This window comes from Aotus nancymaae, unplaced genomic scaffold, assembly GCF_030222135.1.
Source record: "Aotus nancymaae isolate 86718 unplaced genomic scaffold, 86718_ANA_hifiasm-v0.15.2.pri h1tg000014l, whole genome shotgun sequence".
In the NCBI taxonomy this organism is placed as follows: domain Eukaryota; kingdom Metazoa; phylum Chordata; class Mammalia; order Primates; family Aotidae; genus Aotus; species Aotus nancymaae.
The window spans coordinates 118,638,382-118,658,566 of NW_026988425.1; the positions used below are offsets into that span (position 1 = coordinate 118,638,382).

The 20,185-nt window shown below is 48.4% G+C and overlaps 1 protein-coding gene across 3 annotated transcripts in view; it reads right to left on the bottom strand.

Annotated features, from left to right (window-relative positions):
* Positions 1-20,185, bottom strand: part of SLCO3A1 (solute carrier organic anion transporter family member 3A1) — a 333,380-nt gene that overhangs the window by 73,159 nt on the left and 240,036 nt on the right. For all 3 annotated transcript variants that reach the window (XM_064376269.1, XM_064376270.1, XM_064376268.1), the window contains exon 3: positions 5,906-6,004. In XM_064376269.1, the coding sequence (XP_064232339.1) occupies positions 5,906-6,004 (99 nt within the window). The remainder of the gene's footprint in view (positions 1-5,905; positions 6,005-20,185) is intronic.

The window sequence follows — 20,185 nt, forward strand, 5'->3', positions numbered from 1 at the left end:
AAATGTCTATGCACGTCTTGGGCTTGTACTGACATAGGTGTCAACAGGTATAGAAGGTTTCTCTCCTGTACAAGATCCTTAATTCCCTTCCTTCCCCTCCTTCTTTCCTTCCTTCCTTCCCTCCCTCCTTCCCTCCTTCCTTAGAGACAGAAGGTTTCTCTCCTTTACAAGATTCTTCCTTCCTCCCTCCCTCCCTTTTTCCTTTCTTCCTTCCTTCCATCCTCCTTCTCTTCCTCCCTTCGTTCCCTTCCCTTCCTTCCCTTCTTTCTTTCCTTCTTCCTCTCTCTCCCCTTCTCTCTCTCTCTCTCTCTCTCTCTCTCAACAGTGTTTCACTCTGTCACCGAGGCTGGAGTGCAAGGGCACAGTCTCAGCTCACTGCAACCTCCAACTGCTGAGTTGAAGCAATTCTCTGGCCTCAGCCTCCTGAGTCGCTGGGATTACAGGTGCCCACCATTATGCCCAGTTAATTTTTTGTATTTTTAGTACAGACAGCGTTTCACTATGTTGGCCAGGCTGGCCTTGGAACTCCTGACCTCAGGGATCCACCTGCCTCAGCCTCCCAAAGTGCTGGGATTACAGGCGTGAGCCACTGCGCCCGGCCTTACAAGATCCATTTTTGTAACTCTTCCACTCTTTGGATCTGACTTTGGGTTGTCCTAGTTTGTTGCTTGTATTGAGTAAGTTGAGAGCCATTTGCTCCCTCTGCCAAACGTCAGCTGAACTACGGGGCTCACTGAGATTTCTACCTCTTTCCAAAGTCAAATGAAAAGTCACTGGGAAAAGAGTTAAGCCAGTTTAAAACTAGCCAACTGACCTACCCACACACTCATGAGGATACCTGAGACTGTGAGAAGGTCAGATCGAAGCAAACGGGGGACATTCACTTCTCCCTCCTGGGCTGTACGGACATTACTATGGATCTCTGGGGATCTTATTTTTTTTTTTGTAGTTCATTTACCTATTTGTTTAACCTCTTTTGCTACAGGACTCAAGAATTCCAAGAGTATTAAGTTACAAACCTAATTAGAAAAGAGAAAGAGGAAGGAGCTAAGGCTAGAGGGTGGCCTTGAACACCTAGAATCCCAGCCACTGGCCTCATTAGTCCAAAATGAAGGAATCTGGCAGTAGCAGCTGGCCCTCAGGATGGCAGAGCAGGAGGCTCTCAGTCTGCTGACCTTTTTTGTGAGGCAAACAGATGGCCGCATCTTGTTCCAGCTGCAAATGCCAAGCAGCCGTCTGCGAGGGCCGGCTGGTGTGAGCCTCAGGACAAGTCTGCACCAACGTGCTGGTGAGGCCAGGTCACCTCAGCGAGGCCTTTGTCCATGGAAGGGAGCCGCCTTCTGGCTAAATTCCTGGAGCTGTTTCAGAGAAGCCAGCTGTTCTGTTAAGAGTGGGGCTTTGAGGTCAGGCAGGCCTGGGGATGAATCCTTGCTCTATTCCTAGCTGCGGAAACTGTTAACCTCTCAGATTTCTCACCACACGTATGGATTGTGTGCTTACTATATGCCAGGCGCTGTGCTAAACGCTTTGCATGAGTAACTCAGGCCATCCACACACAGACTCAGGATGTGTGCAATGTCGCGGGGATCACAGAACTCGTAAAGGGTGTAGTCAGGATGCAAATGGAGTCGGATTCCAGTGCTTGAATTCTTAACCATGGTATGATAATGCCTCGTCTAATAGTAGGACTTACACTCCCATGAGAATGCGCGGAGGCTCCAATGAGGCAATCTTTGTATAGCTTTAATAAGGGAGCCAGTCATGGCTGCCGTTATTTCACTTCCCATCTTGTGCTAAATCCACATCGTTAAGGTTGAACAAGTCAGTGATTACAGATATACTCTGCTACCAATTCCTTCTTTTTTGCAAGGTTCTGTTCTCACCTGGGTTTCAGTTTAACAAAGAAAACATAAAAAAGAAGTTCTGGAGGCACTATCCCTTCCTCCCCCACCTCTCAGGGGAGGGATTCAGTCTCCTTGAGCTAAGGAGCAGTGGGAGCCACGTAGGGATCAAACGCGGATGAAAGCCAGCAGCAGCAGAAGCCCATGTCTAAGTGGAGCCAGCTGGGACCTCCAGGCAAGGTGCCCCATGGGGGCTCTCACCCCAGAGCTGGCCCATGTCTACAAGCAGGCCTCCCTGGCACCCCCAGCTGCATCTCCTCACAAGTTTCAACCAGGCTTGCTCACCGGATTCTCCTCTCCATGCCAGCACCAGGCTATGTAATGGACGCCACATTCCCTCCTCCAACTGCCCGCTAACCAGGCCTTCTGTGGACCTGTCTTGCTGCCTCTCCACAAATTTCAGGCTGCTGCTCTTCCTGGACCCCAGTCTCACTTGGGACTTCAGAAACATGTGGCCATGTGTGTGGCCCTTGCACATTCATGCCTACAGCAAGGTTCCCATACACAGGTCAGCCCTCCAGAAGGGCTCTGTTTTAAGAAAGCAAGGAAAAGATAGGGGAGGCCCTAGAGAAATTAAGAATACCCTCCCCAAATACAGCCCAAACCCACCCACGGGTGGCAAGTTTCAGTCACAAGATTAGAAACAGTAAAAACTGGTGGACAGGAGAGCATTCTGTGGCTGACTCCGTAACAGGATAAATGGTATTCTTCTGCCCTCTAGTGGTAAAAGCAGCACCAACCCTCACGGTGCTTTCGGGAAGGACACAAAGATCCTGACTGAGGATGCACCTTGTGATCTTCAGAAACAGAAAGGAAAGTCCGCTGTCAACTTGGTGGGGAAGTCTGCCCTCAGCAAGATGCCCAGACGGGACTGAGAAGAGCCCATCCGCCTTACATCCCTGAAGGCATCACGTAGCCAAAGAGCCTGGAACCATGGGTCACACTGCTCCAGCCTGGGCCTTACCCGGCAAACAGAGATGCTGAACACAGCAAGATGGGAAGAGCATTCCAGGCTGAAGGAACAGCCTCAGCAGATGGAGGGAAGTGGGAGTGGATGGGCTAAGCTCCCTCCAGCCATCTGTCTACCCACTGGCCATTTCAGGCACTGAGAGAAGATGCCGTTTCATTCTCACAAGAGAGTTTGGTGAGTGGAATCTTGAAGTGGAAATAACCACAGGTGGGCTCAGGAGAGCTGGGTTTTATAGAGATAGATTTCTTGGACTGGGGACACCCCTGCCCCTCTCTGTGACTCAGTTTCCTCATTTGTAAAATGAAAGTGTTGTAAAGAATGATGTCTGAGGCTCTCTGCAGCTCTGACATTCTGATCATTCACAGGCTTTTGGTTCAAGGCCACCACTGATACCACTGTGGGCAAAATATGCCACCTGGCCACTTTGCTACCCTTCAAAGTGGCTTCTTCATTGCACCAGGAGTATGCCTCCTCTCTGTCCCCTCTGCCGGCCCTGTCTGGTGCTGCCTTGGGTGCAGCGGAGGAGGCTGGCCTATCTGTATGAGCAAGATGGAAACTGACTCACTTCATGTGTCCCGTCTCTTCCCTGCCCACCCCTTACCGCATTCCCTAGGAACTGGGTTCAAAGGGCCAGCCGACTGCTGCAACACAGCAGCAATCAATCACCTACCGAACAGACTCAGCACTTTAAAAGTATAAATACATAGGGCTGCCTCTGATTTTTTTTTTCCACTTGGAAATTTGTAACATCATTAGCTACAAGTAAATATATCAGTGGGATTAATGGAGTGAATCACAGAGCAACTTGATTGGATTTAAAACCACATTATTTCTTTGGGGTGAATTAGTAAATTTAGCACTGTCAAGAGATGATAGATTGAGAACCCGGGGACTGAGAGTTCTTATTGATCCTGAGGATAGATCGGCATGAGAAGCAAAGGCTGGAATGGCTTCTTGCCCGCTGTTTTCAGAGAGAAAGGAAACATGGCTTTGCTACATGCTAAGCTACACGGAAATACAGTGATCCTTTTCAGATCAGAGAGAAAGGAAACATGGCTTTGCTACATGCTAAGCTACACGGAAATACAGTGATCCTTTTCAGATCAGAGAGAAAGGAAACATGGCTTTGCTACATGCTAAGCTACACAGAAATACAGTGATCCTTTTCAGATGCAAAGCAGAGATGTGACAGCACATAGCAGGCAATGACCCAGATGGTCCCCTGAAATCCCTGCCGCCTGTGTTCCGGTGCTTGTGTAATAATCCCTTCTCTTTAGATAGCGAACCTGAGCAAGTGACTCGCTTCTAACAAACAAAATACAGCAGAAGTAATGAGATGTCACTTCTGAGATTAGGTTGTAAAAAGTCTGTGGCTCCTGCCTCAGGTGCTCTCTCTCACCTTTTCCTGGGTTGTTTGCTTCAGGGGTGTCACTGCGAGATCTCCCCTTCCTGTGGACCCATGGCAGTGAGCATGGAAGTGGATCCTCCCCAAGTGGAGCCTTGGGATGCCCCAAGACCAGGTTGCCACCTTGCAACACCTTGACTGCAGCCTCATGAGAGGTTACAACTGCCCAGTGAAGCTACAGATGCCCAGTGAAGCTGCTTCTATATTCCAGACCCACCGAAAAGAAACACAAAAAACCGTGTGATAAAAAATGTCTGCTGTTTTAGGTCATTATGGTTTGGGTTTTTTTTTTTTTTTTTTTTTTTTTTTTTGACGGACTCTCGCTCTGTCACCCAGGCTGGAGTGCAATGGTGCAATTTTGGCTCACTGCAACCTCCACCTCCCAGGTTCAAGCAATTCTCCTGCCTCGGCCTCCCAAGTCGTTGGGAGTACAGGTGCCCACCACCACGCCCAGCTATTTTTTTTTTTTTTTTGTATTTTTAGTAGAGATGGGGTTTCACCACGTTCGTCAGGCTGGTTTCAAACTCCTGATCACGTAATCTACCACCCGCTTTGGCCTCCCAAAGTGCTGGGATTATAGGCGTGAGCCACCACGCCTAGCCGGCTTGGGGTCATTTCTTACACAGCAACAGAAAACTAATACACCACGTGACTTGCTTTGACTAATGAAATATGAGGGGAAACACTGCATGCCATTTCTGAGTAGAGGCTTCAAGGGTCAAAGTGAAAGTGGTTTCCTGAGTTGGTAACTGTGCAAGCTGGGGTTAGGATGGAACGTCTGTGAGCCTGGGCCCGGGGGGCTGAGAATGCTTATTGATCCTGAGCATAGATCAATAGGTGAGCACGATGAGCCAAGTCTCCCCGCCCCTGACACTGCTGACCTACACTGGACATGTAGCGTGAGCAAGAAATAAGCCTTAGTTGTATAAAATCACTGAGGTTTGGGGACTGCCTGTCACCACGGCATAGCGTAGCCCATCGATCTGGCATCCCATTCGATCCGGCATCCCATTCGATCCCACAGCCACGGATTGGGGAGTTCAGAGTGTTCTGAAAAATGTACTCGCACTTCCTGCTAGAAGACAAGTTTTGCTTAAAGTGGTTTTGAATGTGGACATTTCCTCACAAAGGGCACCACAACAGTGTCTTCTACAAGGATTTTCCAATATTCTGTCTCACTGACCCGGTGCGTACACCTGCACTTCCAGAACACAAGCTCCAACTTTTAGTTTGGAAGGCAGGATCCTCACAGCGGCTAATGGGCCCCCACTCAATGAGCATGTGCTGCGCGTTTCTACACAGACACTCTCATTAAATTCTCATCTGCCAGGAAGATATAATTATTGTTACTCTTTATTTACAGATAAGGAAAATACAGATTTGAGGAGTAAAATCACTTATTGGGGGTTATTCAGGCTCTAGGGAGATGCTGGCAGAACTCAGACTTGAGTCAACCCTCTGAACCAATACTCATGTTCTTTGATCTAATCTCAGGTGAGCCCCAGCTCCAGGCAGGGGCATCAAGACTCTCTTTTAGCAAGAAGGCTTCAGAACCCATAGGCTGAAGCTGCATTTAGGAGGGAGGAAACGCTCATGGATAGAAGGTAGACATCGAGATGTATTCCTTACTTGTGTCAATGAAGACTGCATCCACATAGATTTTGGTACAGAAAGAGCCCAGGATAAACCCGCAGGCTGGTCCGAATACCAGCATCGTGAACAGGATTCCTGAAAGAAGATGATGAAAAAAAATAGATTACAAAACAGAGGCTATGCAACGAGCAAAATCACCAAAGCTCAAGGAGATTATTTTACACGAATGAGACGAGATGTCTGCTTTTACAGATGACACTGGAGGAATTAATCTAAAAATCCTAGAAGGGAAAGCAAATATTTCTAATTTTTGGAAACTCTATGAAAGCACTGTATATTATGCTACAATTCTATAGTATTTTGGGAGGTTGCTTTGAAATCTGTGCCCCTTACTTTTAGAGGACTTCACCCCACATCAAACATATTAAAATACATCCACATCTATCATTAACTATTTTTTCTGCCATCCACAGTTTTGAAAAGACTTGTATAATTTTGCTTTTACATTCATTTGGCTTTATATAACTCTTTTAATTTATAGTTGGCTAAGGTCCCTTGGCATCCATTATGTAAACTCAGGAATTTTTGTGAAGTGAGGATAATCTATGCCGCAAATTATTTTTAAATATAATAAAACACTTGTGAGTGTGAAATTTAGCAAATAACAAAGTTCACACAGTGGTAAATATCCAACATGTAATTACATATTTATTAACTTCAATTCTTCAATCTCTCCCCATGTTTTGAAGTTATTGGTTTCCATTGTTGTGGTGGCTGTAACAGCTGTTCAGGAATTAAGCGTTTCTGTAGGACTTGAGGAGATGCCAGGCTCTGGACAGCGCTCAAGCATCTGATGGATACAATACACGGTCTTTTACACAGAAATTTTGGGACACTCGGAATCAAATACTGATCCCAAACTCCAGCCCACAGGCTGTATCTATTTCAATTTCAATTTGGTAGACATTTCTGGAGCACTGACAGTTCTCCAGACCCTGGAGGTAAAAACAGTAGTAAAGAAGGGGCCCTTCCCTTTAGAAGCTGGCCATCTGATGAGGCCAGTCCGTGCATGGCTAACTCCAACCCAGGCGGCTCCAAGGGTGGGTGCGAACCAGCCACACGGGCACCTGAGGGGCCGGGTGAGAGACGACTTTCACTGCAGGGAACCTAAGCCCAGCGGAGGGGAGCTCTCCGGCCTAGCCTGTTCATAGGGGTAGACCAACTCAGCCTCAATTATAATACATCCCCCAAGCAATGTATTCATCACTGATCCATGCCCTACAGAGTGAATAGTGAGAATTATGATTAACATTTAATAGGTCAATGGACCGAGCCTTCAGTATCCTTGGAAAAACAGAAACAAGCAACAAGCTGCAGAGGGTGCATCAAGACTATGCTGTCACCCCCATGCCTGGGGACAAAAGGGTTGACAGTGAAATCATGATAATCGCAGTCATCACTGACATCACCATTACAGCACAGCTGGGGGTTCCAGGGTCCCAGGCCTCCTGCCCTCTTGCAGAGAAGGTGGGACGTCCCTCAAGCTGCTGACCTCGGCTGTCCACAGGAGCCCCATAGGGCCCAGATGGGCCGGTGAGCGGGGCTGGTGGCTTGAACAGGGGACAGCAGTGGCCTGCTGTGGAGACACCACTCCCGGAGGCATCCTCTCCACCAAGTTCCTCTACGAGAGCATGTGGCTTTCCACAGAGTTTGGACTGTGGCTTTCCACAGAGTTTGGACTGTGGCTTTTTCAAGGTCCTGTTCTCATCTGGGTTTCAGCTGAACAAAGATAACCCAAAAAAGAACAGGATGGAATTGACAGGACACCCGGCCAAACACCAGAGACACTGTGTGCCCGTATTTTTGTGTGAACGGCATCTTCCTCCTCAGGTGCCACCTCCGGCCACTTTTCTATGTCACTCCTCCTCACAGAGACCTGAAGGTAAACCTCCAGCTGCCAAGAGTTCTCGATCATTTTTCCAAGGACGGTCCGGTGGTGGGATGTAGGAAGGGTCTTCATGCATCGGAAAGCGCCTTCAGAAATATCTCAGGACAACAAGTGAAATGAGCAGCTTCAGCGGTCACAGGTGTGCGAGGCAGGTTCTGGGCTCACAGGACGGTTACGCTGAGCGAGCTTCCTCGGGTTCCCCCTTCATTCATCCTGCCAGGCCGTGATTTTGTTCTTGTTTTAGCAAAGCCACCTCGAATGTTCTGCCTCAAGGGAGGAGTGCCAGGCACGGAAACGCGGGATTCCTGTGGAGTGAAGGGCCAGCGCCCCCAGGTGCCCCCACCGCCCCCTGCCATCCTCCAGGTTCATGTACGTCGGTAGGGACCCCATATAATAGAAAGCACTTTACATGCCTAATCTGCTGGAAGCCGGCGAATCACCCCAGGGGCATGTTTACTAGGCCCCTTTCATAGGGGAAAATCAGAATCTCAGAGTGGTTCAGCACCTGGCCCCTGGCATCGCTAGAAAGCAGTGCAGTGTGAAGGAGTGGAAGCTGGGGTTTCCTAACCCCTTAAGGGAAAAGTCCGGGTGAGAGTATAAACAGCCTGGGTGCAAATCCCAGCTCTACCACTTCCCGGCTCCGTAAACCTCTGGGCGAGGTATAGTTAACCTCCTGCGCCTCAGTTTCTTCTTCTGTAAAGTGGGAGCAATATTAGGTCGACTTCATGGGATAGTGGTGAGGACTGAATCACCTCCTGCCTGAAAACTTCTTAGAACAGTGTCTGGGGCACTTTTGAAAGACCCAGGGAAGGGTTTGCAAAATAGATGACACCTGTGTCTCTCCTGCAACAGTGAGGGCTGGCACTCACCTGGGTTCCCAGTCTTTCTCTTTCCAAAGTCACCACACCCTCCATACCTCATTTCCTAAAGCTATCTTTGAGCGAGAGGGGCTGGAGCTGGGAACAGGTCTCCCTGAGGCTCAGGAGCCCCGGAGCTAGAGATGATGCCTTATTCTTCTTTATATTCCTATTTCGCCCCAGTGCTGGTGGACAGTAAGTTTGTCCTTTGCTGAAAGGATGTGTGGATGAGCGCACTAGTCACAGCGGCCGTGCAGAGGAAGCAGTGAGAGACTCTTCTTGGCAATGGCCTGCCCAAGCTCACCTGGCCACTTGGGGGCAGAGCTGGGACTCAGACCCAAACCACCTCTTTCCCTCACCAGCGCTCTTTCCCCAAGCCCTTCGGCGGACGTCTCTCTGTGCTATGGACTCTCCTATTCGATGTAACTCCTTCTAGATGCAATCCGACCGTGGGACTCAATAAGGCTACATAAAGGGTCAGGCCAGGTGCATGTAACCACAAGAATTTGGAAAATGTAACTGGAAACTTGGAATTTTCTGATCCAGAAAGAATTATTTAACTTTAATACTATTACTGATATAATAAAAGTACTAGGGGACATTTTGCTGATTCTAAATAGTTTATAAAAATGGATCAAGACCACTCTAGACATGTGTGAAGCAGCACACCTGCTGTCAAGACTGTCCCTGCTGGGTGTCAGGACTTCTTTTAAAGCCAAGGTGCTTTTGGCGCAAGAAACAACAAATACAGCAATGAAGCAAAAGAGACAGCCCAATAACAGCCCCTTACGGACACTGGCTTTATAACAAAGTGCACATTGCACAACAGTGGGAGAAAGAATGGTCTTTCCCATAAAGGGTGCTAGGACAATTTGCAACTATAGCGGGGAGAATGAGCCTCACCTCACGACACGTGCAAAAACAATTCCAGGTGAATCAGAGACCTTAAATGTGAAAAGGAAAATATGAAAGCTTCTAGAAAATGACAAGGTACCTTTGTGATGTTGGGAGTAGAGAAAGACTTCTGAAACCAAACTTAAAAAACACTAGCTATTGAAAGAAGAGATTGCAGTACGTTACAATTAACATTTTCATTCATCAGAATGAAGCTGATTCATCAGAACAGTTCACTAAGAATGTGAAGATGTGGGAAAATACATGTGTAACACATATATTTTTATAACACATGTAAGAAACAAAGGGTTCATATATAGACTATATAAAAATTAGTACGAATTGATGAGAAAGAGACAAACCAGGAGAGAAATCGACAGAAACCTTAATAGGTATTTCCTGAAACAAGAAATCCAAAAGAACAATAATAGGCAAGAAAACGGTCAATCAGTCTCATTAGAATTCAGAGAAGTGTGAATTTAAACCCCAATTAAATACTAGTGCATTTTCCACTGGTTAAAGATTCTGACACTACTGAGCGTTGAGGCTCTCTTACACTGCTGGTAGGTGTGTAAACTGGACAATACCTTGGCAAAACTTGGCAGTGTCTGAAAAAGTAAAGTTAAACGAATCCAGTGATGCACAGTCCTGAGTCCTTGGAAAACACCCTACAGAACGTGTGCTGACGGACCGGGAGAAACATCCAAGAACGCTTGGACCAGCACTGTTTTTAAGATTTCCAAACTGGAAACACCCCACATGCCCACCCATGGCAGAAGAGAAAAACATACTGTGATCTCTCTATGCTCTACAGTTATTCTACAGCGAAGAAAACAGATCATCCACAGCTGATCATCAACAACACGTCACCCACAACATGGCTGAAAGATGTCATGCCGAACACGAGAACACGTGCTGTGTGATTCCACTTACGCAGGATTCCAAACAGCAAAGTTAACGCTTTGGTGACAGGGAGTCAAACTATAAAGAAAACCAGGAAAAGGAATATTCCAGAAGTCAGGATTGCGGTTACTGTTGGTGGAAGGACGGGTCCTTGGGCAGAGGTGGAGAGGAGAGATCCTCCAATGCTAGTTTTGTGGTTCATTTGTTTATAGACGACACGGAGGCTCATTCTCCCCACTGTTGCTGCAAATTGTCCTAGCACCATTTACGGAAAATGGACCAGAAAATTCCAGGTTTCCGGTTGTATTTTCCAAATTCTTCTGGTTACACGTACCTGGCCTGACCCTGTAAGTCGCCTTAGTGAGTCCCATGATCGGACTGCATCTAGAAGGAGGTATTTGTTTCACGATTTGTAAGCTGTATATACACGTTTTATGCATGAAAACATGATTTTAATATTTTTCATACACACGTATGCACATGTGTGATATACATACATACACACAAACAGCTATTTGAGTGCTTGCTGTGTGATGCCAGACGTTGGACTATGTGATTCACGTGTTATCTCAGGATTCCTCCTAACCATGCATGGGTTGGGTGCTACTATCCCAGTTACATCCGGGAAGGAATGAGGCACACCTAAGCAGCTTGCCCCAGGACACTCGGCTTCCCAGCTTAACCACAATAAGCCAATGCAGAACTGAGTCCCAGTTAGCTCAAGTGCAAACAGACAGGGTTAAAGAACAAAAACCACCAAACTTTGCTATTCAAAGGCAGCTCCTTGAATTGAGGACGCCATTCAGATACAGGGACACGGTGACTCCAAAATCAAAACTTACAGCAGGGAGGCCCAGTTGCCCTTCAGAGGGCAGGTTGGGTGGGGTTAAGAGTGGGTTCTAGCGCTGGCTGGATGTGGATCCAAGTACTACCAACCTAAACTGCCTGGAAACCTGGGGTGCTGCCATCAGCCTCTCTATGCTGCTTTGTTGCATCTGAAAAGTAACGTGCTAATAAGACGTTTTATAGGGCTGTGGTGAGTAATAAATGAGAGCGATTGTTGGAGCCCAGTCCTGGCACGGATGAAGCACTTCATAACATCCGTTTCCACTGATGCTCCCAGCAGACCACACCTTGGTACCCATTCTGTTCTCTGCTTCCACCTGGCCTGGGTCTCCTGCAGGCTCACTGGAAGGCCTGCTCTTGGAAGAGACGGCAACGCTGGCTGGCTATGGTGGTGCACACCACATTGAGGAAAATGTTGACCCTGCCATGTGATCCTTTATTTTTCTCCTTGTCAAAGTGTAGCATGGGGCGTGGCTCCCACGTGAACAGCCTGTGGGGCTGGGTGAGAGGACTACAGGCTTCCCAGGGAACGGCAGGCATCTGCTACCTGCTGGCATGACCTCTTTATGCCCCTGAAAGCAAAGCCAAACAGGCCACCCAGAAACCCAGGGACTGCCATCAGCTCTCCTACTCACTTTGTCATCAGATGTACTCATTCGTGTTTCTGACCCTCAGTCTCCTGGGGCAGGAAAGGACACAGAGGTACTACTGGCCTCGAGGGAGCATTGGTGTCAAGGCTCTGCTGTACTGGTTTGTCTGTGAGCACGGTACAAATGCTCCCTCGGCCTCAGTTTCCACCTCTGTAAAATGAGAAGACAACAATCCCTACCTCCTAAGGGTTATTGAGGGTCAAATACGTAGTGCACGGAAAATGCTTCTGACGAATTCCTGGAACACAGACATTCTCAAAAACCATTAGCTGTTATTTGTTCTTCTTCCTAGTGCCTCTGAAAGCAGGATTTTCTTTTGTCTGATGACTTTTTCAATCGCTTAGGTAAACTAGGCTTATTTCAGAGGAAGTGAAGAATACAGGACTGTGTGAAGGATTAGCATCATTCTCATATTTCCCTTTAAGCATCATTATCTTTGCTCTCTGTCTTCCTTCATGGAACCTAAGAAGAAATCTCCTTTTTTCATTTTAAAAGCAGCACACGCTCATTAAGGATGACCTGAGAATAAACCAAGCGTAGAGAGGCAGAGTAACACAGTGGCCAAGAACGCAGACCCTGGAGCTGGACGGCCCGGGTTTGCAGTCACTGGCTGTGTGACCTTGGCAAAAGTACTTAGCTACTCTGGGCCTCCATACTCTCACCTGTGAGTGAGGTTAACAGTACCCACCTCGCAGGATTCATTTGAGGTTTTGAGTGATTAATGTCTCACAAGGGCTTTCCACAGTGCCTGGCATACAGTAAGTGCTTAATAAATTTTAGCAATCATTACCACAAAGACGACGGCACAAATCAGCATCTCTCACCACCCAGAAACACGATATCCATGTAGATATTTCCCTTCTTGTCTGTTTCTATGTAAGACTTATTTCTTAGGAGTAATTTTTAATAAATCCCCAACACAGTTCTCCTAATGACAGAAAGCCTAGAAACAAATGTCATTCTCTGAAGAATGTATTTCTGAACAATACAATTATCTATTGCAATAGAATTTCAGGTGCTGATGGAACTGAACTGTGAGGACCAGGCACTTCTCAGCTGTCCTTGGGAGAGTGGTAAAGGAGGAACACAAGAGTCGTGCTGCCCAGCACTCCAGCCCCTGCTCAGATCCCTTCCTGACTGTGGGGAGGGAGGGCACCTGAGGACAGTGAGCTCTCACATGACAGTCGGTCCTGACTTCTTAGCAGTGACAGAGACAACACCAAGCCAGGTAGTGGAAGGGCAGAGCTGAGGGTTCTGTACTTGACAAAATGAGAGATTCCTTCATGGGGAAGCCTGAGGTTTTCTTTAGAGGGATCTTGAGATTTGGTTGACTCAGCTTCGAGGAACAGAAGAAAACGGTCACTTCTATAATGCCTCAAAGGGCTGGTCCGCATGGGTGCAGGCTTCTACCTCTCTACAGGGAAAGTGGTCATTTGGTCTGATTATAAAAGTAATGCATTCGGCAGGGGGAAAAGACACTGTTTTCCTACCATCCAGAGGTAATCGTTTTCTTCAGCTCTTTCTCTGTCCTTTCCGATCTATTCAAAGTCAAACAATCATTCTCACTATGCCTTGACAAGGTGACATTTTATGATACTCTTTTTATAGATGGGAATATAGAAGAGCAGAGAGATCAGTCAGTTGCACTGAGGTCACACAGCATGTACATGGTGGAAGATTTGAACTCAGGACTCCAGGACCCAGTTCCTAGAGAAAGAGCGGGTATCATGGCATAGTGGTGAAGGCTTGAGAACCAGCCAAGGCTGATTCCTACCAAGTTGGAATCCTGGTTCTATGGTTCAATCTCTGCAGGGTTCATTCCCCAAGTCTGAGTCTGGGAAGAAGAGTCACTGACCTTGCAGACGGTGAGAATGATACGTAACGCACGCAAGGCTTCTGACGTCTGGCATGTAATAGATGCTTTCTAGAATTATCTTTATGTTTCAGAAACAATGAGTCCAAGAATCGAGGTGTGCACGGCTAGTCTCCCTAGGCTGTTTCTTGCTGGACTTGCAGGAATTTTAACCCTAGATGGTTCTCTCAAGTGGGAGGAATGAGGAAACACGGGCTGGCTGTGTGGCTCTGCCCCACTAGAGGGCAGTGTCGACCTAGAAAAAAAACAGCAATTCCAGGCGGCTTGAACATCCCTGGCTTCCACTTCTTCCATGCCCGTCAAACCCTACATCAGGGCTCTGCGTTTCTCATCTCCCACTTGCCTTCCGTGCCCTCAGTTTATACAAATGTACTGCCACATCTTGCAATCTGCAGGCTGAAAGTTCTCCCCTCAGAGGGAGCATTCTGCATCACACGTACATGAATAAAACATGACCCCAAAACAGCAGGAAACCTGCAAAACACGCAATACACAGTTATCCAGTGCCCACTGCCAACAGCCTGCCAGCATTATGTAACTGACCTTGCTCATGTCTGAGGAGGAGGTGAACGGGGAAGGAGAGGGTGGGGAGGTGACCGTTTATCGAGCACATATTAGGTGTTAGACACTTTGTGTAATAATTGAATTATCTCCATCACAAAGTTGATAAACAAAATGAAACAAAACACTAATGTTATGGAATCCATACAGTATGTGACAGAGCCAGAGCCTATGTGCCCCTTCCCAGATTTCTGTACCTGTTGACCTCTTAGATACGTCACGAACTCAAACTGGGCTGCGCATTGGATTCACCTGGGAAACTTTATGTATAAAGAAACTACTAATCCCTAGGACTCACTCCTGGAGATTATGATGAAGTTGGTATTCAGTACAGACTGGGAACTTGGCTTTCCCAAAGTCCCCAGGTGATTCTACCAGCAGACAGGTTGAGAACGCTTGACTAGAGGGAGCCTCTGCCCTTGCTGCCCTTAACCAGACTTTCCCATTAAAAAGCACCACCAGTGGCCCGGGCACAGTGGCTCACTCCTGTAATCAGCACTTTGGGAGGCTGAGGCAGGCAGATTACCTGAGGTCAGGCGTTTGGAACCAGCCTGACCAACACAGCGAAAACTTCATCTCTACTAAAAATACAAAAATTAGCCGGGCGTGGTGCTGGGCCCTTGTAATTCCAGCTACTCAAGAGGCTGAAACAGGGAGAATTACTTGAACCTGTGAGGCAGAGGTTGCGGTGAGCCACGATCACACCAGTGAACCAAGACTGCACCACTGCACGCCAGCCTGGGTGACAGAGCAAGACTCTGTCTCCAAAAAAAAAAAAGCACCACCATTGACACCACCAGCACACACCAAAGAAATAGCTGGTACCCAAAATGTATCTGGAGGTAAAGAGTAGAATGATGGTTACCAGAGGCTGGGAAGGTGGCGGGTGAGGTGGGATTGTTAATGGGTGCAAAAATATAGACAGGATGAATAAATTCTAGTATTTGATATTGCAATGGGGTGACTGAAGCCAACAGTCATTTATTTTACATTTTAAAATAACTGAGAGTGTAAGTGGAATGTCTGTAACACAAAGAAATGATAAATGCTTGAGGTGATGGAAACCCCATTTACCTTGATGTGATTATCGCATATTGTAGGTCTGTGTCAAAAAATCTGGTGGACCCCATAAATATATACAGCTACTATGTAGCCGTAAAAATTAAAAATGCCCCCTTCCAAAAAAAAATAAAATAAAATGCATCAGGGCATGTGGGTTAAAGGAAGAATATGGATACAATTTGATATTCACCCGGGAAGGTGGAAGGGCAGTCGTTGACCAAATGTGGCCAGACCAAAGTCACTGAGCGTGGCAACAGAACCCGCATCTCTTGTGCAGACACCCAAAGCAGCATGTACGCTGCCACAACCAAGTGCTCAGCACAGAGCTCTTGCCTGGTGTACTCCGTGTGGCCTCTGGGGCATCAGGTATGGCCCTAGTGCTGTCTGGTCTCTGGGCCTTGCTCAGGCTGGTCTTCAGCCCACTTTCTCCTTCTCCTCCAGGGCCCCAACAGTGCATCAAAGCCTGACCATTCATTCAAAGCCTGCCTTAAATGCCACCTCCTCCAAGGGGCTGTCCTAGATTTTCTCTCTTCCTTCACTTCCCCTCTTCTGTCATAGCATGTGACCTGAGACTTTTTCTATAGTTCTGCTCCTAGCTCACCTGGATGCAAAAAAAGTTCCATGTATTGGGCGTGCCATAACAATTGTAGGCTCAGGAAAGGCAGAGACCCTCTTTATAAAAAAGCAAAAATCAGCATTTCCATAGAGGCAGTACAGCCCTTTGCCTGGAGGAGAGACCCCATGTTTGTCGAACTGTAAACGGACTACTCCCTAGGCCTGGGAGGGGTAGGCAGTCTCAGCATCACGGAGAATAATTTGTATAACAATGTCATCCCACAAAAGTAGACGACTTTAGGTTGCTCAGGGAGGATCTGCAGCTGGTCAAAGCTGCAACTGTTGCCAATCTGGGCTTCTCAACCCAGCTGAAAGAAGCATCTATTCTTCCTCCCCAGCCCTAGCCAGGTTTTACAAGAGCAAGGCCACATGCCTCTCGGGCTGGCTAGCCACAGGCAGGAAATCCATCCCGAGAAACAACAGCTTGCGCCTTCCATAATGGCCCGCATTCTGTATGTGAGCCTAGTTGGGTCCTCCCAGAAGCTCTCTAGGGACATCCTCTCAGATGCAGGGTTTTGCAGGCTCCCTGCTATCCACACCGGAGCCCCCAGCAAGGGGCACCACAGAGACGGCAGGAGCTTGGTTCAGTTCAGGCTTCAAAGCTCTGCAGGGCCACTTGGCAGCAGCAGGAGGCTGTGCTCACGGCACGCACCCCTCAAAGTCTCCTCAGCTCCATCTGGAACACAGGGCAGTGACCTGCCCTGCTCTTCCCGTTATGGGCTTGACTGTGTCCCCTCAAATCCATGTTGAAGCCCTGGCCCCAGAGACCTCAGCATGTGACTATATTCAGAGACAGGGCTTTTAAAGAGGTTATTGCATTAACATGAAGCCCTTAGAGTTGGCCCTGATCTAATCTGATGGGTGTCCTTCGAGATTTGGACCCAGGGACACCAAGGACGCTCCCATACAGAGGAAAGACCATGAGGGCACAGCGAGAAGCTGCCCATCCGCTGGCCAAGGAGAGTTCTCAGGAGAACCACCGCCAACACCACCATCTCAGCCTCCAAAACGCTAAGAAAATGAACGTGTTGTTGAAGCCACCCAGTCTATGGCACGTTGTCATGGCAGCCCCAGGAGACTAACACAGCTCCCAGCACCAGCGTGAGGCTCACGTGGGGCGGTACGTGAGAGGGTAATGGAAGCTGTGGTGTGCCCCCTAGTGGCACGGAGTACTAGATGCATGTGACGATCCAAGGAAAGTGAATGAAGCCATCCCTGGGTGCCCAGATGTCAGGATAAAATCAGCACCTTCATGGGCAGGGCTCCCTGGTTACGATCAGCCGGGTGGAAAACTGGCAGGAAGCTCTGACCTGTGGGACACTTTTATTCATTATCGCTGGACCCCTCACCATGCCTAGCAGAGGGCAGGCTTGGAAATAAGTTTCCTAAATGTGGTACGCAAGATAAACTGTTTTCTCAGAAGGCATAAACTCAAGCATGGCAGATGAGCCACAGCACATCAGTGAGGACAATATCCCATTTATAGGGCCAGAGTTGGGTTTTGAGGCAGGTGTATTGCGAGTATGACGGTGCTGATGCCCAGTGAACTGAGGGCTGAGTTCTAGAACGCTCCATGTACTATCTCATTTAACACCCTCTGCAACCTTATGCACAGACACACTCCCATTTTACATGTAAAGAAACTGAGGCACAGAGACATTAAGTAACTTGCCCAATGATACACAGTAAGTGGGAAGCTGAACTAAATACAAAGCAGAGGACTGAAGAAAGGGGAGAAGGAGAGAAAGGCAGCAGGGAGCAGCCTGGGCAAAGGCAGAGGCGTGGGACAGTCCCAAGGTGTGAGGCAGACGGTAGAGGGAGTCCTCTGCAAACAAGCAAAGGGTCAGGGGAGGGCTGAGCTGCAGCTGCCTATGGAAAAGGCACACCGAAGTCAGGCTGTGACCTGCCTATAGCAGGGAGCACGGCAGCTCCTGGGCTCAGGAATGTCCTGCACAGGCCATGCGGCTTCAGGGAGATGCCTGCTATGGAGTGCTGCTGTGGAGGTCCGTCAGGCTCGGAAAACCTCAAGGATGAGCCCAGCCCTCAAGGGGAAGACCCAGGTCGGGCCCTGTGCTGGCCGGCTCTGGTGCTCCCAAAAGCCAATTTGTGAAGTTCCCAGTATTTCACTCTACTCTCGTTCACTAATGTGCTCAGGTGTTCGCCCAATGGGGATATAGTGACCTAACTCTGTTTCTGCTGCTCCAGGGTGGAAAGCCCACTGCTACCCTGAGATCCAGCCCCAGTGATGCCATCACTAATGGCAATGACAAAATCATTCTTCATTAAATACCTGCCATGTGCTATGGACTTTAGACTTCACATAGACTTTAATCCTCACAACGCTGAGAGGCAGATGTCTTCACCACCAGTTTACAAATGAAGAAATCAAGGCACAGAAAAATTAGATTACCAGCCTCCGGCCACACAACAGCATAGGAGCCCAGGGCCTGCAGAATCCTGTACTTCCTCCCACCCAGAAAGGGGAAAATGGTGTAGAATGTTGAGGGCTTTGGAAATCCCTCTAACTCTAATTTTAAAGAAATCTGATTAATTCCAAAGGCACCAGCACCTGCAGAGTGCTGAAGACCCTGCTCGGAGCCATAGCCCTGCTGCTGCTGGGAAGCCCAGGGTCCTGAGGGAGACAGGACTCCGCCTAAGTGGCATGATGCCGCTACTTGGGACTCCACCCCACATCCACAGTGTGGGGGACCTCTGGGCCTTCGTTTATGCATCCTCACCTCGTGCTCCACTACCAGTGGAAATGGCGGCAAAGGCTCAGGCACTTCCCCTTGTCACCAGAGGGAGCCAGACACTTTCTCATGCCAGGGAATGCCAGCCTCACCAGTGAGGCCGGAGCAGTGCTGTGCTAGACAGAAGGGTCACCAGCTCCTCTGAGGGTGGCTCCCCCACCTGTAGGAGGACATGGCGGGGCAAATGACTCTGTGGGGGTCTGTGGTAATCAGTGCAGGTCCTCAAGCTATATCTATGAAAAAAAAAAATGACCATCTCTGAAAAGCCCAAGAAGGGAAGGGAGGCCTTCTATTTATTACCCCAACAACAGGGCAACCTCCCTGGTATGGTTTGGGTGTGTCCCCACCTAAATCTCATCTTGAATTGTAGGTCTTATAATTTCCACGTGTTGCGGGAGGAACCCCATGGGAGGTAACTGAATCACGGGGGTGGGTACCCTCATGCTGTTCTCATGAATGTGTGTTCTCATGAGATCTGATGGTTTTTTAAGGGGGTTTTCCCTGTACTTCTCTTTCCTGCCACAGTGTGAAGAAGGAAGTGACTGCTTCCCCTCCTGCTATGATTGTAAGTTTCCTGATGCTTCCCCAGCCATGCTGAACTGTGAGCCAATGAAACCTCTTTCCTTTATAAATTACCCAGTCACAGGAATGTCTTTATTAGCAGCATGAGAATGGACGAATACACTCCCCTATCTCATACAGTCTGGACTTAACTTGGTTCATCTTCCTGAAACCTATTGAATCACACTTGTTCAGTGTTTTAAGCCCTCACAGGCTCCCTGACCTTGGCCTGGCATTGCCATGGGTGGGGCAAGGCCTCCAGGCCAGGCTGTGCAACTACACACAGATGGGGCTCTGGGTACAGGTGGGGATCTGGCCCAGAGCCTCCCTCCGAGTGTGTGCTGACCGGTGGGGGCTGCCCTGGCTCTGGTGCTGGTGTACAGTGTCCAAGGAGGCCCGTGAGCACCAGAGCAAAGCTGAGAAGAATGAGCATCAGGCTCTGGGGGTAGAGTGGGTGGGCTAGCCGCAGGTCCCTGGGGCACTGTCTATCCGTGGATTCCTCCCCAGGCCCTGTATAGGAACAAATGAGCAGAGACTCAGTGATCACACATAGGGCACAAGATAGGGATTTGAGCTCAGATTCTAGGATAAAGCAGAAATCCTAACATCAAACCTATGTCCTGGATCTGGGAAAAGTCCTGAACATGCACAGAACAAGGGCTGCAGCTGCAGAAATCCCTCCTGTCTAGAGGCAGGGTTGGTGTCCTGAGGTCCTGATTGGGAAGAGCAGACTGCAAAGGTGCTGGCTAGGCTGGGACCAGCTGCAAGCAACTGATGCCTTCTCACCTCTTTCCAA